General features: G+C 38.7%; 1 protein-coding gene across 7 annotated transcripts in view; it reads right to left on the bottom strand.

Annotated features, from left to right (window-relative positions):
- Nucleotides 1-21044, bottom strand: part of Utrn (utrophin) — a 427285-nt gene that overhangs the window by 235257 nt on the left and 170984 nt on the right. For all 7 annotated transcript variants that reach the window (XM_070010729.1, XM_070010724.1, XM_070010730.1 and 4 more), the window contains 12 exons: nucleotides 20617-20787; nucleotides 19109-19288; nucleotides 16386-16514; nucleotides 15904-16074; nucleotides 14846-15007; nucleotides 14205-14342; nucleotides 11948-12139; nucleotides 10345-10517; nucleotides 6421-6571; nucleotides 5057-5232; nucleotides 3326-3461; nucleotides 1817-1966 (listed from right to left, as the gene is read on the bottom strand). In XM_070010729.1, the coding sequence (XP_069866830.1) occupies nucleotides 1817-1966; nucleotides 3326-3461; nucleotides 5057-5232; nucleotides 6421-6571; nucleotides 10345-10517; nucleotides 11948-12139; nucleotides 14205-14342; nucleotides 14846-15007; nucleotides 15904-16074; nucleotides 16386-16514; nucleotides 19109-19288; nucleotides 20617-20787 (1929 nt within the window). The remainder of the gene's footprint in view (nucleotides 1-1816; nucleotides 1967-3325; nucleotides 3462-5056; nucleotides 5233-6420; nucleotides 6572-10344; nucleotides 10518-11947; nucleotides 12140-14204; nucleotides 14343-14845; nucleotides 15008-15903; nucleotides 16075-16385; nucleotides 16515-19108; nucleotides 19289-20616; nucleotides 20788-21044) is intronic.

Genomic DNA, 21044 nt, shown 5'->3' on the forward strand with positions numbered 1-21044 from the left:
TTTCCTCCGAATGAGATGGAAAATCATTAGGGGACTATTCCAAGGAGTTTCCGGAGCTAGATTCTGTTTTCATAAACCTCTTTGGCAGCTCTGTTGAGAACAGAGCAACAAAGGGCAAAGAAGGAAGCAGGGAAGAGCAGGAGGAGGCATCCGTAGTTATCAAGACAAAAGGTGATGATAGTAGCCCGACACTCATCAGTGGCTTCAGGGCTACTTAAGATGTAGTCACAGTTACAATACATTTCAGACTTAAGAAAAACGGAAGGAATTCTACAGGAAACAATATCAATCATTTCCAAAATTCTGCTCTATTTACTTGACCACATGTAATCATCTAGGCATCCACAAACTAAACCATCCATCAAGTAGATGGGAGAAGACAATGTCAGGGACTTGGAAGCATTGCTGCTGGTTTGGACTGTTTGGGGAAGGGTTTCTTTTTAAGATAATTCATACATAAACCTTAAGATGGACTTCTGACAATAAGTCCCACTCAGAGAGAGAGCTGGATCTAAATATATGTGTGTGTATACAATCACACACACACACACACACACACACACACACACACACACATACCCACACATATACATATATACTATACATATATATGTATATATACATATGTATGTATATATATATACATATATATATATGTGTGTGTGTGTGTGTGTATATATATATATATATATATATATATATATATATATATATATAATAAGAGTCTGGATAACCTCCTTTGATTGTTTGAGAGAAGTTCTCCTACACAACTTAGGCTGGCTCCAAACTTCAGATCCTCCTGTCTCGGCCTCCCAAGAGCTAGGGGACAGGCATACTTACACACGTAACATACATCCACATGGATAAGTTGGAAAAAAAAGAGAAAACAAATGACATGAGATTCATGCAAATGGAAGCCAAGGGCAGAGCCACAGCTATTCACTGCCCCACAAAGACCTCCAGCTTTGATACAGAACGGACTAGAAGGCTAAATAAAAAATAAACCTGTAACTTCATCTACCTTCTACCATTCAGACTGAAAACAACAACAAAGTAATCATTTGAAGGAAAGGTTGACATCTTAGTCTAAACTAATGGTGTCATGACATTGCACTGGACCCTATAGGCATCCCATTAAGTGACGAATGCCAGTGAAAATAAACATGTATGTGAAGTGTCACATGTAATGTCAGGAAACCATTCTGCGGTGTTTATTTTCAGAATATAAGTACAGGCCTTTTGTTGCCTAATACCAATGTACATTCATCATTTAATGTATTAAATAATATAGAAATCCTTCATGCTGAAGAATTCTATTAAAACTAAAAAGCATTCCTCAACTTCTCTTTGTCTCTATAAAAGATGAAAAGAAGAATTGTAAACATCATCAATAAGCATTAGCTTAAAAAAAGAAGAATTAAGCCAGACACCAGTGATTCACACCTGTAATCCTAGCTACTCAGGAGGCTGAGAGGCTGAGATCTGAGGATCCCAGTTAATAGCCAACCTGGGCAGAAAAAGTCCTTGAGAATCTTATCTCTAATTAAAAGCTGGAGGCAGAGCTGTGACTTAAGTGTTAGAGCACTACTCATGAGCACTACCCAGGGACAGTGCCCAGGCTCTGTGCCCCAAGAATGGCACAAAAATAAACATATAAATGAATAACTTATAATTAATTAATAAATTAGCAAAAAACAAATGGGCATTAGTAAAGTGGGCCCATCTTTGGATAGACTTAAAGGTAAACAACACACACTTGTTTGATCATGAAATAACTAAATAAGGGAAATATGGTAGAGGAAGTCTATCTGCTCACCTTGTTCCACGTGGTGTTTATGGTTCTTAGGCTTTCTGAAAGTTTCTCTCTTTCATGTAAACTCAGACTTTGATCTGAGAGCATCTCCAATTCCGCTCTGTTCAGCCACTTGAGCTTTTCTGCTTGTGCTTCCAACTCTTGGGTTAATTCCTTAAAAAGAGGTCAAGAAGACAGGTGTAATTAGATGGCTATTCTCCAGGGGAAAGCTGAAGCAGTAGACTAGGAAACTCTTGGGAAGGAGCACCTTGAAATGTGAACCTTTAGCTTCTTAAATGGAAAATAAACTTGCAAGAAGTCTGAATGCATGTTACCAACGGAAATGACAGGGTCTGAATGCAGTGAATAAAACGTGTTCTCCTATGCAAGAGCTGTCTCTCAAGAAGATATTACTATATATTATAGAATAGTTAATACATTAGTGTTCAGTTCTTAACTCCATCTTGCTACCACCATTTAAACCCTCCTCAAATTATTTTTTAAAAAGGAACATCTTTAAAAAGGACACTAGACATTTGTACATTTTGAGAAGAAAACTTAAAGAACCCTTTTCTCATAATATTTTCATCATTACTAGAAGTTCTTTTCCCCAAATAGCTCAAATATAGTCCTTCAGAAACCAAATCTCTTTTCAAAATAAGTATTTTTCTCATGCAAACTTTTATTTTTATTTTTATTTTTATTCATTTATTTATTTTGGCCAGGGCTAGGGCTTAAACTCAGGACCTCTCACTCAGCTTTTTGGCTCAGGCTGGTACTCTACCACTTAAACCACACCTCCATTTCCTGCCTTTTGACTGTTTATTGGAGAGAAAGGTCTAGGGGGGCGGGGGCTGCCTAGGCTGGCTTCAACCCTTGATCCTCAGACCTCAGCCTCTTGAGTAGCTAGGATTACAAGCATGAGCTACAAGTGGCTGACCACAACTTCTTTTTAAAATAAAGATGAAAGCTTATTATTCTCCTTGTTCCACAAACAGTTACTCAATATTACAAACAAAATATAAATACAGATATAAGCTTTATAAATATTTAGATATAACTGCATACATGAATGCATTTTGTAGACTGCATAATTTCCTAGTTATAAGCTATTCTTGGTTGAAAATAAAAAGAAAACCTCATTACTAGAACCACGACTGTAAGCCTATAGGAAACTCTACCACACTCAGTTCGACTGCAAAACTCAACTTTTATAACTAATAGTTCTCTAAATTTAAATGCAAAAATTATACTTCCCAGTCTTACTATAATCTATAACTGTTAAATTAATTTAACTCAGCTTAAAAATAAAGCTCTGCTCTAATACTGAGACCATCATGACAAGTATTTATTTTTAATGTGAATAGAACTTTTATCTCTGGAAGACCAAAATAAACTGCTCTTTAAACAAAACAAAAAAATCTTCTTTCAAGTTTCTTTTCCTTTTCTTCTTCAGTCTTGCAATATTCTATTCTCAAGTGAACTCTTCTTGTATCAGAAGACACTGGAAAATGAGATAAATTGGCCACTTACTGCTAATTCTGCCAAGTTTGCTTCTGGCTCAGTGGCTGACTTCTTTTGCATGGTATTGTCAGCCTTGTTCACCCAGCAAATCATCTCGTCCATCTTCATCCTGTACTCCAGCACCTGCTGACTTTCTTTTTTCAGCCTAAAAGAATGGATTGTGGAAAAGCATTAAGAGAAATTATATACTGATGCAGAGCATTACATATTTGTTTGGGAAACCCTAATTAAATACCCCCCACGAATAATAGCTTATAATTACAACTAATATTAATAGTAACAAATATTTTCTTACTAAAGATTTGTAAGTGCCATATTCCTAAGTAATTATGAAAATAAGTTAAATTTTTTTCTTACATAAGTTTATCTTCTCATCATCATAAAGGTTATAGAGGAATGTGCCAGATTCCATTGGCTCACCCCGTAACCCCAGCTACTCTCGAAGCTGAGATCTGAGGATTGCAGTTCAAAGCCAGTCCAGAAAGTCTATGAGACTCTTATCTACAATTAAATATCAAAAAATGCCGGAAGTAGAACTGTTGCTCAAGTGGTAGAGGACTAGCCTTGAATAGATAAAGCTGAGAGAGTGGTCAGGCCCTGACTTCAGGCCCCAAAAGCAGCACCAAAATTTTTTAAGTTATATACAAATTTAAGTAAAAATTGAACTTAAAAAATTGTATATAATTTAATAAAAATTGTCATTAATAATAACATATTTTTAATATAGAGAAACAAATTTACTACTATGTAAAACAATAGAACTTATTTTGGGAGTTTTGTTTGTCTTTAATTTTGTGCTGGTACTAGGACTTGAACTCTCAGGGCCATGGTGCTGTCCTTGAGATTTTGCACTCCAAGACTAGTGTTCTACCATGTGAGCCACAGCTCCACTTCCAGCTTTTTGGTTGTTAATTAGAGTAAGAGGCTCAGGGCCTTCCTGCCCAGGCTAACTTCAAACCACAGTCCACAGATCTCAGCCTCCTGAGTAGCTAGGATTATACGCATGAGCTACCAACACCTGACCTGGCTAGAAGGTTGTTTGAGATGAAAAAGCGTCCTTATCTAAAATATGGAAACACATGTAGTTATCTTTGAGTACTGCATGACATAAAAAGGCATCATTATAGGGCAAATTCCCACATCAAATGGTGAATACTGCTCTACTATAGTTACAAGTCAAAAAAGTATTAGTGAGGCAAGGCACTAAACTAAAAAAATTACAAGTAGAAAGAACAAGACAAGAAAAAGTATATAAATTTTATTAGTTCATTAGCCTGAGTATTATATTTGAATTAAAGATGACACTAATGATAAAAAGAAATCTAGCCAGGTACTAGTGGCTCATGCTGTAATCCTAGCTAGTCAAGAGACTGAGATCTAAGGATCAACATTCAAAGCCAGCCTGGGCAGACAAGTCCATGAGTATCTAATCTCCAATTAACCAGCAAGAACTTGGAAGTAAAGGTATAGCTCAAGTGGGAGAATGCCAACCTTGAGCAGAAACAAAAAAATAAGCAAAAGTCATTTAGTTTAAGTAGGAGACACTGAGTTTAATCCCAAGTGCAGGCAAAGAAGAAGGAGGAGGAGGAGGAGGAGGAGGAGGAGAAGGAGAAGGAGGAGGAGGAGGAGGAGAAGCAAAGGAGAAGAAAGGAAAGGAGGAGAAGGAGAAGAGGGAGGAGAAAGAAAGTTTCCCAGAAATCTGTTCATCTCTCTACCCAAAGAACATGGCTGAAGCATCACCTTGGCTGCCGGCCCTTCACTTCTGCAAGGATGGAGCTCCAGCAGCGGTTCACGGTCGCCACCTTGTCCTGCAGGAAGCTTCCCTTCCCAGGGGAGGGTGTCTGCACAAAGCTGTCCCAGATGCGGTTTATGGCTGCCAGGCTGTGCTGGTGGCTGCTGATGCCCTCCTCCAGGTCCTGTTACAGACAGCACACACACCAGGCTTCATTCCCACTACCCACTTATGGTGTGCCTTCATGATAATCCCACCCAAAATGGAGGTGTTACAGAAACGAATTCCCAGAAGCATCTTTTCATGTCCACAAAAGATTTCCAAGCAACCTAATTATATTTCAAGGAACATGGGAAAAGAAGTCTTTCTTGAAAGAGTGTCATCAGGCAAAAACTGTGAAATAAGACAGCTTAATAACATAAAACAAATATCAGCTGTTCATACCCAAGTAGGAGCATCACATTTGATTAAAGGGAACTGCTCATCCTCTTCCAAACAAATGCTTAAAATAAGCACAACAACAAAACACAAAAGCAAACAAAATCATTTACTACCCTTTACTTTTATGACCTGCCATATCTAAATACACCTCCCTGTGCATCTCCTGACTGTATTGCTACACTGTACTGCCAATTTCTAATCTAACAGCTTACAGGGGTATTTTAAAGTCAAATTTAAACATTTATTGCTAACTGCCAAAATGTAACTTTTTTTAAAAACCTCAACATGTTGAGAAAAAAAAAGGATTCTTTTTAAAGCTCATGAATCTTCTAGAGAAAACAGACTGTATAGCTTAGTAAAAGGAAATATTTCAACAATGGAAAAATTGAAATTTTGTTTGATGTCTACCATTATTCCTAAAGATCCACTATTTTGAGAATTGATTTTGTTATTATATTACAGTTTCTCCAGATGGAGGAAGGATCACAGAAGCAGCTGCCCTTCTGTAGTTCCAGAATAATTTACACGAACGATAACTATCAAGTATGCAAAGGAAAATGAGATGCCTGTCTACATAAGGACAGAAAACAAGGTAAGCTATGCATGGATTTTCCTATTTTTGAGTACAGAATTTTGCTAATGTCATTCTAAAAATAATTTTTTCCAAAAAGAATATTGTTTTCTCAGCAAATTTTATCTCAAATTCTCATTAAAAGGGGGTCAGGAAGAGAGAGAGAGAGAACTTTAAAATGTTGATTATAAATAGTACATGAGAGGGTTTTTTTTTTTCCTTTAAATTTTGACACTGGAAACCAAAACCAGGGCACAAAGTCAAAATCATTCATGAACAAATGAATGAATTTGGTTCCTCCTGAAGTCTGCCTCTCCAGCCCAAGCTGGCACCATGAAGCCATGGCAGCCATCTCTTCACCTGCTGATGCACCCGGGCTTTCTCCAGGTCCAGGCTGCCATCCGGAGCGTAAGTCTCAGCCAGTAACTCCTCAGCCTCCCGTATCCAGACCGTGAGGTCAGAGATGTGGCAATGGAACTGTTTCCAGTCGTCTATGGCCCTGTCAAAATAGCTAGAGGACAAGAAACAAGATCAAATAGGTTTGTCAACGTTGTAGAACTGACTAGGAATATTTTTTTTTCTTAAAAAACAGTTCAAGTCTTATTAACACCCAAGATCCCGAGATGAGCAAATTCAGAACTCACTGCTCTACAAGACCAATTTTCACAGTGGTTTCCAGACAAGTATTCCTCTTTGGGAAACACACATCATGCATCATGCCAAGAGAGAAAAGCACTCTGCACATTCCCAGCCTTCATATGTATACCACACACACACACACACACACACACACACACACACACACATGCGCGTGCGCGCACAGCCTAAATGCTATGTAATACAAAATATGATCAATTATTCCATTCCCTTACATTACTACAATGCTAAGAAACTTGGTTTTAAGGTAACAAAGCCCAAAGGCTGAAAGACTTCAAAAACATTTTTATATACCATTCCCTCTACGTAATGAACTGAATCCCTTCCCACAAAAATTCATCTGTGAAAGGCCAAACCCCCTGGGTGGTTGGGTGATATTTCCACAGATGACTTTTAAAAAGGTAATTAGGCAGTGGCTCACACCTGTTATCTTAGCTACTCAGGAGGCTGAGATCTGAGGATCACGGTTCAAAGCAGCGCAGGGTAGGAAAAATCCGTGAGACTCTTATCTCCAATTAACCGGAAGTGGTGCTGTAACTCAAGTTGTAGAGCACTTGCCTTGAACTGAAGAGCACAGGGACAGCACCCAGGCCCAGAGTTCAAGCCCCAAGACCAACAACAACAAAAAAAGGTAATTAAAATCCAATGAAGTCATGAGGATGAGTTTCAAATCAGAAAGATGAGAGAACTTTTTAGGCAAAAGGAGGGAAAGAGATCAGAGATACTGTTTTCCTGGAAAGATAGAGAAACACAGGGGCCATCTAAGTAACAGTAAGAAAGGCCTCTACCCCTGCTTCATTTCCAGCATCCAGAAGCATGAGAAAATGAAGGCCAGGCTGGAAGCCCATACACCTTTGTAAGCGAATGAATACAATTTAGGTCATGACTGATCTCCAGTGCTCTGAGCGCAGCAAGGATAGAAGAGGAGAGAAGTATATGCAAAGCACAAAAAGAGAAATAGGACAAAGAGTGACTGAGATTTCAAAGAAGAGATAAAACTCTAGTGATTGTCACACTTAGAATACCTAAAGTAAGTTAAAAAAAAGAAAAGCCTTGCTGGATTAGTACTCTTAAGAAATGTCCTCCTATTTTGCTGTTGTTGTTGTTGTTGTTGTTGTTGTTTAGGGTGATAAGAGTTAGGAGAGAATTAAAAGAGATCTCTGAAATTTGAACACCATTAATAAAATTCATGAAATTAAATTCTCTATATGTCAAGAACATCCTTGCCAAAATTAAAGTGTACATAAAAAGCTATGAACACATATGCAGTAGAGAAAGTCTGAAATAGTTATTATTCTTAATGAAAAAGGTTTTACAAACATAAATAGTAATGCTGTGATTTTTAAAATGTGAAAATCTGTCAGGCACTGGTGGTTCCAACTTATAAGTCTCTCTACTCAGGAGACTAAGATTTGAGATCCCAGTTCAAAGCCAGCCCAAGTAAAAAAGTCCATGAGACTCTTATCTCCAATTAAAAACACCAAAAAGCCCAAAGTGGAGCTGTGGCCCAAGTGATAGAATGATAGAGCTTGAGCAACAAAAGGTTAGAAACCACATCCAGACCCCGAGTTCAAGACCCAGGAGTGGCACACAAAAGAACTACCAAACTGCAAACTGCAGCAAATAAAGAATTCGAAGTATTCAGTCTCACTGATTAATTTTTTTAAAAAAAAGCAAAATAAAACAGATGTAGGCTGGGTGCAGAGGCTGACACCAGAAATGGGAATTTGGGAGATAGATCCAAAGAATCATAGTTCAAGGCCAGCCTGGAGCAAAACGCTCAACCAAATCCATCTTAGCGAAGCCATGTGCCTGTGATCCCAGCTGTGTGGAAAGCCGTAGATAAGAGGACAGTCACCTGAGGCCAAACATGGGCATGATACCAGACCCTACCTGAAAAATAACTCAAAGCAAAAAAGGCCTGCGAGGGAAATTTAAAACACAAAGCACCTCTCTAGCCAAGTTAAAGGCTCTGAGTTCAAACCCAATACTTCAGAGAAAGGGAGAGAGGAAGGAGGAAGGAGAGGGGAGAGGAAGGGGAGGGGGAAGAAGAAGGGGAGGGCAAAGAGCAGAGCTATAATTTATCACTATAAAAGTAACTCAGGTCTAAAAGCATATTAATCCTTTCAATGACAGAGTTCAAAATGGCTACTTTCAAATACTACTGGAAAGAGTTCAGAAGCAATTTCAAGATGCAATCTGCAGCCTTAAAATATTATATGTTTTTTAAGAAAATTATCTTCATCCCCAATAACCAAGTCTAACAAGACAGAAGCATGGATCAATTAGTCTCTAAAGGGACAAAGAAATTCCTAAAACCTACCCAAAGAATTAAAGGCTAGCTCTTGAAATGATTGGACAGTACTGTGAAATATATAGAGCCTGTTTCTGTTTTTGTTTTTGTTTTTGTTTTTTTTTTGGGGGGGGGCGGTCATGTGGCCTGAACTCTGGGCCTGGGCACTGTCCCTCAGCTCATCAGCTCAAGGCTAGCGCTCTACCACTTGAGCCACAGTGCCACTTCCAGCTTTTTTCTTTTTGCTTATGTGGTGCTGAGGAATAGAACCCAGGGCCTCAGGCATGCATGGCAAGCGCTCTACCACTGAGCCACCTTCCCAGCCCCCCTGTTTCTGTTTTTAAATAATATGATGACTAATTTTTCTACCTATGAAGTTTTCCAAAATATGGATCTAGGTTAAATCTCCTCTTACACAGTGTTTTTTATTAGGTTATTTCATATCTTATTTCTACCACATTCACAGCTCCTGGCAAAAATCTTAACCAGTTTTTCATTCCGCCCGTTCCACAGTTCAAATTCTGATAAGAAGGCTCAAACATAGTCTATTAACTAGAAAGTTATTAATAAGGATTTGCTTATAAATGGATTCCAATTACATGTAGTTAACCCTATTCTTCATCCACATAAATCAAGTACGGGAAAATGAAAATCCTGTTTAAAATTTTAAGAAACAGACACAAGTGTGGTCCTAAAACTTAGGGCACTCCCACATTATTAAGATATTATGTCGTAGGCCAGGACTCACATCTGTAATTCTATCAACTCAAGAAGCTGAGATTTGAGGATCACCATTCAAAGCCAGTGTGGGGAGAAATATCCATTAGTTACTTATCTCTAGCTAACCAGCAAAAAGCCAGAAATGGAGCTGTGGGTGGAGTGGTAGAGCACCAGCCTTGAGCAAAAAAGCTAAGAGAGCTGGGTGCTGGTGGCTCACACCTGTAATCCTAGCTTATTCAGCAGGCTAAAGTCTGAGGATCACAGTTCAAAGCCAGCCCGAGCAGGAAAGTCCACGAGACTCTTATCTCCAGCAAGCCACCAGAAAACCAGAAGTGGCACAGTGACTCAAGTGGTAGAGCACTTGCCTTGAGCTGAAAAGTGCAGGGACAATGCCCAGGCCCAGTTCAAGCCCCACAACCCACCAAAAAAAAAAAAAAAAAACTAAGAGAGAGAACATCAGTACTGGCACTATATATTCTCCTTCTTAACCAAGGAGATAACAAAGATATGAACTAGATTTTTCAGCTATCTTAATGCACACATGTACTTGTCCATGGCCCCTAGACTTGTTGGCATAGTTTTGAAAATAAACTATGACTTGGATTCACACATACCTTCTACGATCATTGTACATTCTATTAACTTTGTCCCACTTTGCATTCAGCTGTGAGAGCAAATCCCTGATCTGGATGGCTTCGGGTCCAGAGGCTTCTAGAATCACATCAGGCTGCTTTTCATGAATGACTGCAATCTGCTCTCCAAGTTTGTCCAACCGATCTTTGATATTCTAAGAACACATTGTTACACATTAACAAAATCCAGCAAAGTGAAAAGAATAGAATCACAGAGAGCCAACAATTGCTATTGCTTTAAATCCACTTAAAATAACAATGGAAAACAATTACGATTACTCAAGAAAACCGCAAATGTTTCTGTATAAGTACCCTATCTTGACCAAACTGTGAGAGTCCTGTAATACTACTACTTGCAGAGGAAGAAAAATCCTCACCGATGTTCCAAGTGGCTTTTAGACAAGATATACGAAAAGCTTTAATAACAACTGGGAAAGAGAGAGGAGAAAGGGGTGACACTGTCTAAAAAGAAATGTATTCTTTACCTGACTTATGTAACTGTAACCCCTTTGTACATCATCTTTATAATAACAATTTAAAAATCAAATTAAAAATGAAAAAAGCTCCAGGGGCTGGGAAGGTGGCTCAGTGGTAGAGCGATTGCCTTGCATGCATGAGGCCATGGGTTCAATTCCTCAGTACCACATAAGCAGAAAAAGCCGGAAGTGGCTCTGTGGCTCAAGTGGTAGAGCACTAGCTTGAGCTGAAGAGCTGAGGAACAGCACCCAGGCCCAGAGTTCAGGCCCCACGACTAACCAAAAAAAATGAAAAAAAAAAAGAAAAGAAAAGGAAAAAAAAAAAAACTCCAATAACAATCGGTGAAGGTAGTTGGGTGTCACAGCATACATGTGTAATCCCAGCAACTTGGGAGGCTAAGACAGAAGGATCAGGAATTCAAAGGCAGCCTAAACAACACAGTGAGATTGTATCTTAAAACAAATGAATAAATAGTCTCTATTGTTTCAAATAATTAATAACTTTGCATACATAAAGTCCTACACTCATTTTTTTTTTTTTTTTTTGGTCGGTCGTGGGGCTTGAACTCTGGGCCTGGGCGTTGTCCCTTAGCTCTTCAGCTCAAGGCGAGCGCTCTACCACTTGAGCTACAGCGCCACTTCCCCTACACTCATTTTTTGTTTTGTTGTATTTTTCTAATCCTGGGGTTTGAACTCAGTGCCTAGACATTGTCCCTGAGTTTCTTCTGCTCAAGGACAGCACTCTACCACTTGAGATACAGTGCCACTTCTAGCTTTTTCTGAGTAGTTTATTGAAGATAAGAGTCTCACAGACTTTTTCTGCCCATGCTGGCTCTGAACTATGATCCTCAGTTCTCAGCCTCCTGAGTAACTAGGATTACAGGCATGAGCCACCAGCACCTGGCCTATACCCACTTTTTTTTTTAATTAAGAAAAATTGTTATATTTCATTGATGAATATAGGAAAGTTGTACTACTCAAATATACAAATGGTGACTTGAACATTCAATGATATAGACATAAGTAAGTAAGTAAACAGAGTAACACACTCCTCACTTTGCTTCTCTATTGAAACTATGGCTATTTCAATGCAGTTGCTAGAGATTTACCTTCAGACAGTCTTCCTGAAGAGAGTAGTCCTCACACACAGACATGTTCAGCTCCGGAACTCTCAGCAGCAATTCAACATCGTCAACTGTATGCAAGACTTTGTTAACTTCAGCGAGATAATCAGTAGGAAGAGATGATGATCTAATTCCAGAAGCAGGTTGACTTGTTTTCCTCTGTTGAGCATGAGTTGCCTATAAAAGAAATTTTTATTCAAACTAATTCACCTCTGTGTGTGTTTGTGTGTGTTCATATGCATGCACATATACACTGGTTCTAAGGCTTGAACTCAGGGCCTGAACACTGTCCCTGAGCTTTTTTGCTCAAGACTAGCATTCTACCACTGGAGCCATCGTTCCACTTTTGGCTTTTTGCTGGCTTATTGGAGATAAGAGTCTCACAGGCTTTACTGCCTGGACTTCAAACTGCTTCAAACTGGCTTCAAACTACAATCCTCAGATCTGTTTCCTCAGTAGCTAGGATTACAGGCATGAGCCACCAGTGCCTACTTTTAAAGAAAGATCACTACAATTAATTATAGCAAATAAAGAACAAAATGATTTTGTAAAGGCATTCAGGACCATGGACCTAAAGTTTTTTAATCTTAATTATGCTTTTCTTTTCATTTTAATCTGTATTTCTACAGAAATTCGTAAGTTTCATCTGCACGCTGGGGTTAGCCATTTAATATTCAAAAGGTTTTTCCTTAAGAAATTTTGTCATTTAAAGTCATTTAGCAAGCCAGAAATAATCACCCTTTCCAAGAATTGTTGAAGAAATGAGAACAGGCTAAAAATGGTGAAGTTCTACCATTTTAGGATCATCATTACTTCACTGTTTTTAAAATAGCCAATTAGATCAAATAGTTGTGGGCTTCACCGCTGAAAACCTAAGTTAAATGCGTTATAACAGCTGCAGTGGGGATCCACGGTACGATGGAAGCTGAAGCAGAGGCTCACTAGAACTTACAGTTCTAGATCAGTCTGGTCAACTTAGAGCAACCCCCCATCTCCAAAACTAAAATCAAGGAAAAATTAAAATGACATCCGAAATGCAATGGCGATTTTGGTTCAAATAGTAATTGTAACTTTTAAGATCAATTTTCAGAGCATGAATATCTCATGCACAACAATGGATCTTAAAATACTGAATTCAGTCAGTAACTACTTGACTGCCCTGACAGAGACACTCTGACCTTTCTAGGCAAGGTCAGGTGGTAGAGCCCCTGCCTTGAGCCAAAACACCAAGTGAGAGCACAAGACTATATCTAAATATTCAAATACAATAGTGCACTTGACCCCAATTACACGGTCATTTAGTTAGTGATCTGGAAAATGGTTAAATTCCTAAATAAAACCAAAACTCAAGAATAACAGTGTTGAATTGTAAGGCCTGTTGAACTGAATGGTCCATGTTTACTGACTCCTAGAACTTGATAAGCTGATACATTGAACAATTGATGAGCATTTCTAGGTAAAACAGGCTTGAAACAAGCCTATGATTTTTTTACTTTATCAATAGTATTGACTGTGTTTACCCAGAATATTCATTTTAATCTCCAAATGCCCCAAGTTCTAGCTAATACTCCAAGTCTAGCTACATAGTCATCATATATGTAAAGAAAACACTAGATGTGGGCTGGGGTGGGGAGGGGAGAGGCTGGTACTTAAGTGTTCTACCTTGAGTCACCCTTCAGTCCAAAATCTGATTTTTAAGCAAATATAAAAGAATGACAAAATAACTTATTCATCAAGGAACCAATTTCATTTTTTTAAAAAGCTAAATTTATTTTTAAAAAAACTTAAAAACACTTATTCTAAACTTTCATTTCAAATAGGCCAGTTTATTTTTAGGTTCACAGAGGGAAGCTGAATGGTTTTCTCAACTTTTAGGACAAAGATAATAGTGACTCAATGAAAGCAGTAGGAGTAGTAGGATTATGCCACCAGAGCCCAGCAAAACAGTAATCGTAGTAATAATCATAAAGTAAATAAAAGAATTAAAGAAAAAAGCCTCTTCTAAAAGGTATAGATTTTTTTAAGGTTTCTTACGTGATCCCAAAACTCCAAAACAGATGACCAGTAATAAGTCTTTACATTTCAATTTCTTTGTAATCTGCCAAATCCAAATATATTGACGTATCTAATAAAACATATTAGTTGGATTACTTAAAGCATCCATAGATGTGAGATCCAATATCTGTCTGGCAAGAGCTGCATGGGTTATTTAAATGCCACAAAGATTCTCCAATCAGCCTACCTTAATTTTGTTGTATCTTGTATGCAAAAGTAGCAACTGCAAACGAATCTTTTCTTTCTCATTATCCTCCATGGGCTGATGTAATATGTGTTCGCCCCTCTGTAGAACTTCCTCAATCTGGGCTCCCTCCTCCTCCACCTGAATGTTTAAAGAAAACGTTGTTACTCGAAAGGAATGGCGCGCATAATGCACAGGGTGACACTGATCAAGATGCACTGTACCCATACACTGATGGATGTGTTGACTTGAAACCCCTTTCTATAGTTAAAGACAATCTGAGAAAAACAGAAGAAGAAAAAAAAACATAGCACAGTGAAACCTAGTTATCAGTCACCATGTGGGAGAATTAATCTGTGAAATGCAGTGCAATGAACCTGAGATATCAAATGTTGTGTGGATTTTCTTAAAATATTTTATATTTTAAGCAAAATGTCCCACAGCTAGTTTCATATAAATTAGATTAAGAATCACCTTATGCCAGAAAGCATGCTGTGTGTGTGCACGCATGTGCAACTGTTAAGCATTACTTAACACTCAGAAAATCACATGTGGATTTCTTCAGTTACATAAGGCAGATTATATCAGTAAACACTAGCAACATAAAGAAGAAAAGTAAGAACAGGGCTTGGAAAAGAGCCAACCTTTTCATTGTCATCTCTGGATTCCAACTGTTTTTCCACAACTTTCAACATATTTTCAATGTCATTTTCTAATTTTTCCATGTCTGAGACGGATACACCTGCATCCAATGTTTCTGTAGTGACCAGGCCTTGGTATGATACTGGCTCCTGACCAATTAGCAACTGTGGAAGGAAAATATACCTCTGAAGATGTACGCTACTTTGATTTTCCATAATTGATCAGAAAAATGAGGTGGCCAGAAAGGAATTAGCATGTACTTGAATTGACTTTAATTTTCATTCAATCTTATAGCAAAGATTTTACTAATCTGGGTTTCTCTGAATAGCCCATTTTCCAAATGCTAATCTGAAAATGAGGCGAGGTGATATGCAATGGCGGGGGCTGTATGGAGCACATTGTGTGGGCCAGGACTGCATGTAAGCAGAGCTGTGACCCAAACACCAGCTTGTTGTGGCCACAGAAAAGAAGAAAGGCCTCAATTATGGACACTCCTGTTCAACGTTCCCTGAAAATTCTCCTTGGGTTTTGATATTCAACTTTGAAAGAATACATTTTCTAAATGGTGTATTTTCAGATGCCTATAGAGGAAACCATCATATATGTGTAAAAAATAGCATGGCGTGGCCAAGCACTGGTGGCTCACGCCTTTTATTCTCGCTACTCAGATAAGAGCCAATAATCCTCCAGTTAAAAAAAAGTGATTAAAATCTTTTTAATCAAAAAAATTCGGGATGGAGAGAGAGGTTAAGGGAAAGTAAAGAAGAAAAATGGAGAGAAAAAGGACGGGTAAGTACAGTGGTTACATTCAATGAACCTATGTTGAAATAGAACCAGGTAACTAATGAGGGAATGGGTGGTGTTGGGACAGATGGGGGATAGTGGAAGGGGTGATACTGATCAAGATGAACTTATAAACTGACTTGCTAAACTAAAATCCCCTTGTACAACTACTTAAAGGTAATTTTAAAAATCAACAGTACACAAAAAGCCAACTCTATTATTTTTCATCTAAACCACATAACCGGGGGAAGTGGTTTTTCTATAAAAATGTACTCACTCTCGCACTTCGGATGTGTTGAGACACCTTTTCAAAGTTTCTGTTCAGCTCAGCTAACTTTGGTTCCACCAGCTCTCTGCCAGCACTCCCCCGCGCGCTCATCAGAGCCATAGCCTGGTCACGAACGTTTCCTACCTGGAGGCTGGCATCATCCAGCTCAGAAATTAAACGCTAATTGTGGGAGGAAACAAAAGTGAACACGCAAAATTATCCCCACATGACAATAAAATCTAACCCAGGTGACAAGCTGACTCAGAAGAGTTAAGGGGAGTTTTAGAAATAAGTGTAGTTGCTAGCAAAAGGCTTCTGCATGATCATTGCAGCAAGAGATGTCCATACAGACTTCACTGCAGAGCTCAGTTTTTCCTGCCAAAATAGATGCACAGGACAAGAATGTGTGCACAAGGACCCCAGAGCATCCACAAGTGAAGAGACTACAGCAAAATAGTCCATGTCCCAACTGTGATATTGAAGTCTGTTACCTTCACGATTTCTTCCCGTTTACTGGCTGGCTTTTTTTCAATCTCATCCAGCAGAGCTTCTGCTTGATAAAGCCAGGTACTTATGTGAGCAACATTCCCATCGAACACTTCCAGCTGGCGCTGGTGGTTCTACAAAGGAATTAAGAAGACGCTGACACAATCATAGAAAAGATTTCAAGACCACATGGATGCTGTGTTTAAAGTGAGTTTCCACCTTCCTGCACAGCTCTTCTTCAGTCAATAGATCTCAGCCTGATCAATAGATCTCAGTCAATAGATCTTAGCCTCGATGGCTAAAGCTCTGTTTCAAGGGATTTGATTTAGACCTGCACACAAGACGAAGCTTAAAACAGAATAGAAGATGAAGCTTCTTTTCCAATTTTATCTCTTCATCTCTTGTCCTGCCCACATACATTTGAGCTTATGTCATTAGTCACCCTTATTAATTGTGACTCTGGAAGGCATCTATAGAAATCGTGAGTAAGGTCTGAGTAAGGTCTGAGTAATATTCTGCCCACTCAACAGCCCAGGGATGCTTCCCCTTGTTTCTCCTGCGCCACTAGTGCTTCCTGCCATAGGACATAAGTATGACTTCAGGAGAGAAAGCACCTCAAACAGGAACAAAGATTAAAACTAGTTAAGACAAAAAGTTACACCTCAGTCGGGCCCTGATGGCTCAAACCTGTCATCAGGAGACTGAAATCAGAGGATCAAGTTCAAAGCCAGCCTGGGCAGGAAAGTCCATGAGACTCTTATCTCCAATTAACCACCAAAACAGCCAAAAGTTGAGCTTTGGCTCAAGTTGAAGAGCACTAGCCTTGAGCAAAACAGCTAAGGGACAATGCCCACATCCTGAGTTCAAACCCAGGACCAACACAAAAAAAGAAAAAGTCAGACCTTGATCAAAAGGAGGATTATGATAAAACTGACAATGTCCCAGTGCTGTGTCTCATGGGATAAAGGAAAGTATTTAAAGAGCTCAGAATTAAAGGAAATCAATTATTACTATATAGTGGGAGTGATTAAAAAAAGAAGATTTCACCTAAGAAAAATGTTAAGAAACATTTATACGTTTTAAAAAATTCAAGATTTTATTGATTATAAATATATTGCACACCTATTTATTAAAAGACTATATATAGAAAGCAATTATATATGTACTATATGTAAGTTTATTTATTGAAATTTATGTGCTTTCTAAATTAAATATATTGAAATACCAAATTTTATATGGAAATTGGTAAGTATTAAAATTATATGATTCAATGTTTTATATACTACATATTAAAGCATACTAAATATTAAATTTTATGTATATGGGAAGTGAAGCTTACTGATATTACTAACATAATGAAGATACTAGCTTGTGAACTGGAATATAAAGTCTGCAACTGGTCATGAGTGTGTCAATGGCCTCTCCTACCCCACATATCTTAACTGACTTGAACAAATGCTTAAACACAGAGTAACATTTTTTATGTCTCTAGGGATAGTTGTATAAAAGTCTGATACATTCTTATATGACAGAACCAAAGAATAATTTGTAAATGATAACTGTATTCTGTGAGGAAGGGTAGAGGGGCTATACTCATTATCAGAAGGGGCCCAGAATAAGATTATGAAAATTACTGGTCAGTTTCCATGAAATAATTAGTAGTACAATGGTATTATACAGATTAATATACTGCCAGGCACTGGTGGCTCACACCTGTAATCCTAGCTACTAAGGAGGCTGCTATCTGTGGACCATGGTACAAAGCCAGCCCAGGCAGGCAAGTCCATGAGACTCTAATCTCCAATAAACCACCAGAAAACCAGAAGAGACGCTATGGCTCAAGTGGTAGGGTGCTAGCCTTAAGGTGAAAAGCTGAGGGACAGCTCCCAGACCCAGAGTTCAAGCCCCAAGACGCACACACACACACACAAAAAGATTAATATACTTATAACACTTAATAACTATCATTTTCCTAATATTATTTAAAAGTAGTTGTTTTACATATCATTATATAGGTCATATTTTAGTCACAAAAACAAGACATAGAAATTATGATGACACCATGTTACAGATGTGAAAACTGAGGCACAGAGAACATTTATGTTACTTCCACCCAGCTACTTATTAAAAATTTTATGAAGACAGCAGACGTTAGAAACTGTGCTAGAACTTGCATACTATTTCTAGGACATTGTAATGACATGTGTGTGCATACACATATATCCACATATAGCAATATATACTATATAATAGTATTAAAATTCAACACTATATGTTCTCATTAAAATGAAACAAAGTATATTTACTTCAAGTACATAGGTGCCGGGCACTGGTGGCTCATGCTAATAATCATAACAACTTAGGAGGCTGATCTGAAGATCATAGTTTGGAGCCAGCCCTGGCAAACAAATCCTCAAGGAGTTTATCTCCAATTAGCCAGCAAAAAGTTAGAAGTAGAAGCATGGTTCAAAATGAAGAAGTCAGGTGAGGGTATGAGGTTCTGAGTTCAAGCCTCAGTGTCAGCATACACAAAAAGCAAAACAAGTACTTATTACTTATTTGTTCCTGTACTACCAACATTTTATCCTTTAAAAGATTTATTATAAATTCTTTCTAGTTAATACCTTTTCAAGAGAAAAATAAAATGTAGTTTTTCTACCCAAAGCAATGTGCACTTAAAAAGAGTTGAAGGAGAGATTTCGTCATCAAAATTTGCCTGGGAACATACCAGCAAGGTACTACACCAATCCTCGGTCCAGGTACGGACGCGGCTCCACCCAGCATTAAGGACGCAGAGCTTTTCCTCTAACACAGGTTCACTGCCAGGGATCAAGTTCTGGAGGGTAGCGCTATTCTCAGTGATGGTGTTTAAGTCAGCTTTTCTCTTTTCCAGATCCTTCAGGACATTCTAGAAAACAGAAACACCAGTCCCACTTTCACAGTATTAGAACACTTATGGAGTCCATTTCTTCTTTATAAACACAAATAGTCCATGACTATTTGCAACATGCCAAAAGCTTACAAAAGACCTCATGTTATTGACATACTGAGAGTTCTCAAGTTCCTAATGAAAATAAAAACGTTGAATTAAGCCAATAGGGAACAATGCAAGACACTCAGATGTCATTTAGTATAAGCAAACACCAACTTTCTTCTTACTAACTGCACAAGTTAGCAGAATGATCCCAGAATGGATTTCTTTTAAAAATTCACAATGAAGTTACTTCCTAGATTGCTAGAGGAACTCTGGATATATACTATAATTATTTGCAAGAAAAACATCTGTAAGGCAGGAGGAGAGAACAGGGGAGGGGAAGGGGATGGGAAGGGAGGGGACGGGGAGGGGGGGGGCGGGAATAGATGCTAATGTTTCCTGAAAAGCTTGAGTCTCACAGGAACTACTGGGTGCCTCTGCTTGGTTCATCCATAGGATGCTCTTCCTGTCTCTCTAGTCCCTCTGCTTTCCTTTGTTCCCCCCCACACACACACACTCAGGGCATAGCACTTTTTCTCTGAACGATCTGCAACATTGAGACTATTGTTTCTTGACTGTCAGGTATCACGTCCACAGAGCACTGAAGGTAAGCAGAGCTGTGTTCCCAGCACCCTGTGGTCTCCTGAAGACAGAGCACAAACCCCGACAGAGGCCTTCAGCTCTGCCGCTAGGCCTTATATGAAGATTCGATTCTCTAGCATCCTTCCCATTTCTTTCTTAGCAAGGAAACCGAGACAAACAGCCCAACTTCATACGAGAACTACTCTGCGTTCCTGCTGGATTCTCGGTCCACCTCAAAAGCAAATCAGCTCTTGGCAATTTCAAAATAATATAGGGATAAGGAAACCTATGGTTAAAAAAAATAAAAATCTTCCCTTATGTTTTTGACGTCAGTTAGTTTGCAACAGGAAGATCAGTTGTTGAAATAAAATTATTCAAGAAAAACTAAAATCAACACACTGACAACATCGCTGATTCTGAAGACGACTAATGAAAAGGTCTTTAGGTATTCCACAGCCATTATGCCTTTATGTTCCCTATCTGTTTAATGCTCCTGAAATCAAGACCAAAGTATTTATCATCTTAAAATGATGAACGTTCGCCTTAGAACAGAGACATGGAGAAAAGAAAAAGCTTTGATGACCAAGAAACGAAGGGAAACAGCATCTTCCTCCATTGTACCCCCACGATGCCCCAGTCATCTGCAAACGTGCTGGCGGCTCATCTGAGCCATGACTCACTTTAGCCCAGGAGATTTCTGCGTCCACGTCACCCAGCGCACCCTCGGAAGTGGACTTCTTCACCAACTCTGCCTCGGTAGCAGAAAGCCACTCGGAGAGGCAGGCGGCCTCCTTCTTCACCTTCCTGGCTAGCTGAGAAGCCCTTTCCAGTCCTTGCTTTCCTTCTGTCACCTGAATGGACGACAGATCAAGACAAAGTTCGGGAATGAAAAACTGGTACACATTAGAATATAGAACAGAAGAGCCTTAGAATCCTTACAATGACATATACTAGTTATTGCAAATAAGGGAAACCATGGGACCTATGTTTCTTTGGGCCTGGCTTACTTCACTTAATATAATTTTTTCCAAGTTTTTCCATTTCCTAACAAATGGGGCAATGTCATTCTTTCTGATGGAGCCATAGAATTCCATTGGGTATATATACT

Source organism: Dipodomys merriami, unplaced genomic scaffold (genome assembly GCF_024711535.1).
Source record: "Dipodomys merriami isolate MVZ:Mamm:240054 unplaced genomic scaffold, mDipMer1.0.p SCAF_8, whole genome shotgun sequence".
Taxonomy (NCBI): domain Eukaryota; kingdom Metazoa; phylum Chordata; class Mammalia; order Rodentia; family Heteromyidae; genus Dipodomys; species Dipodomys merriami.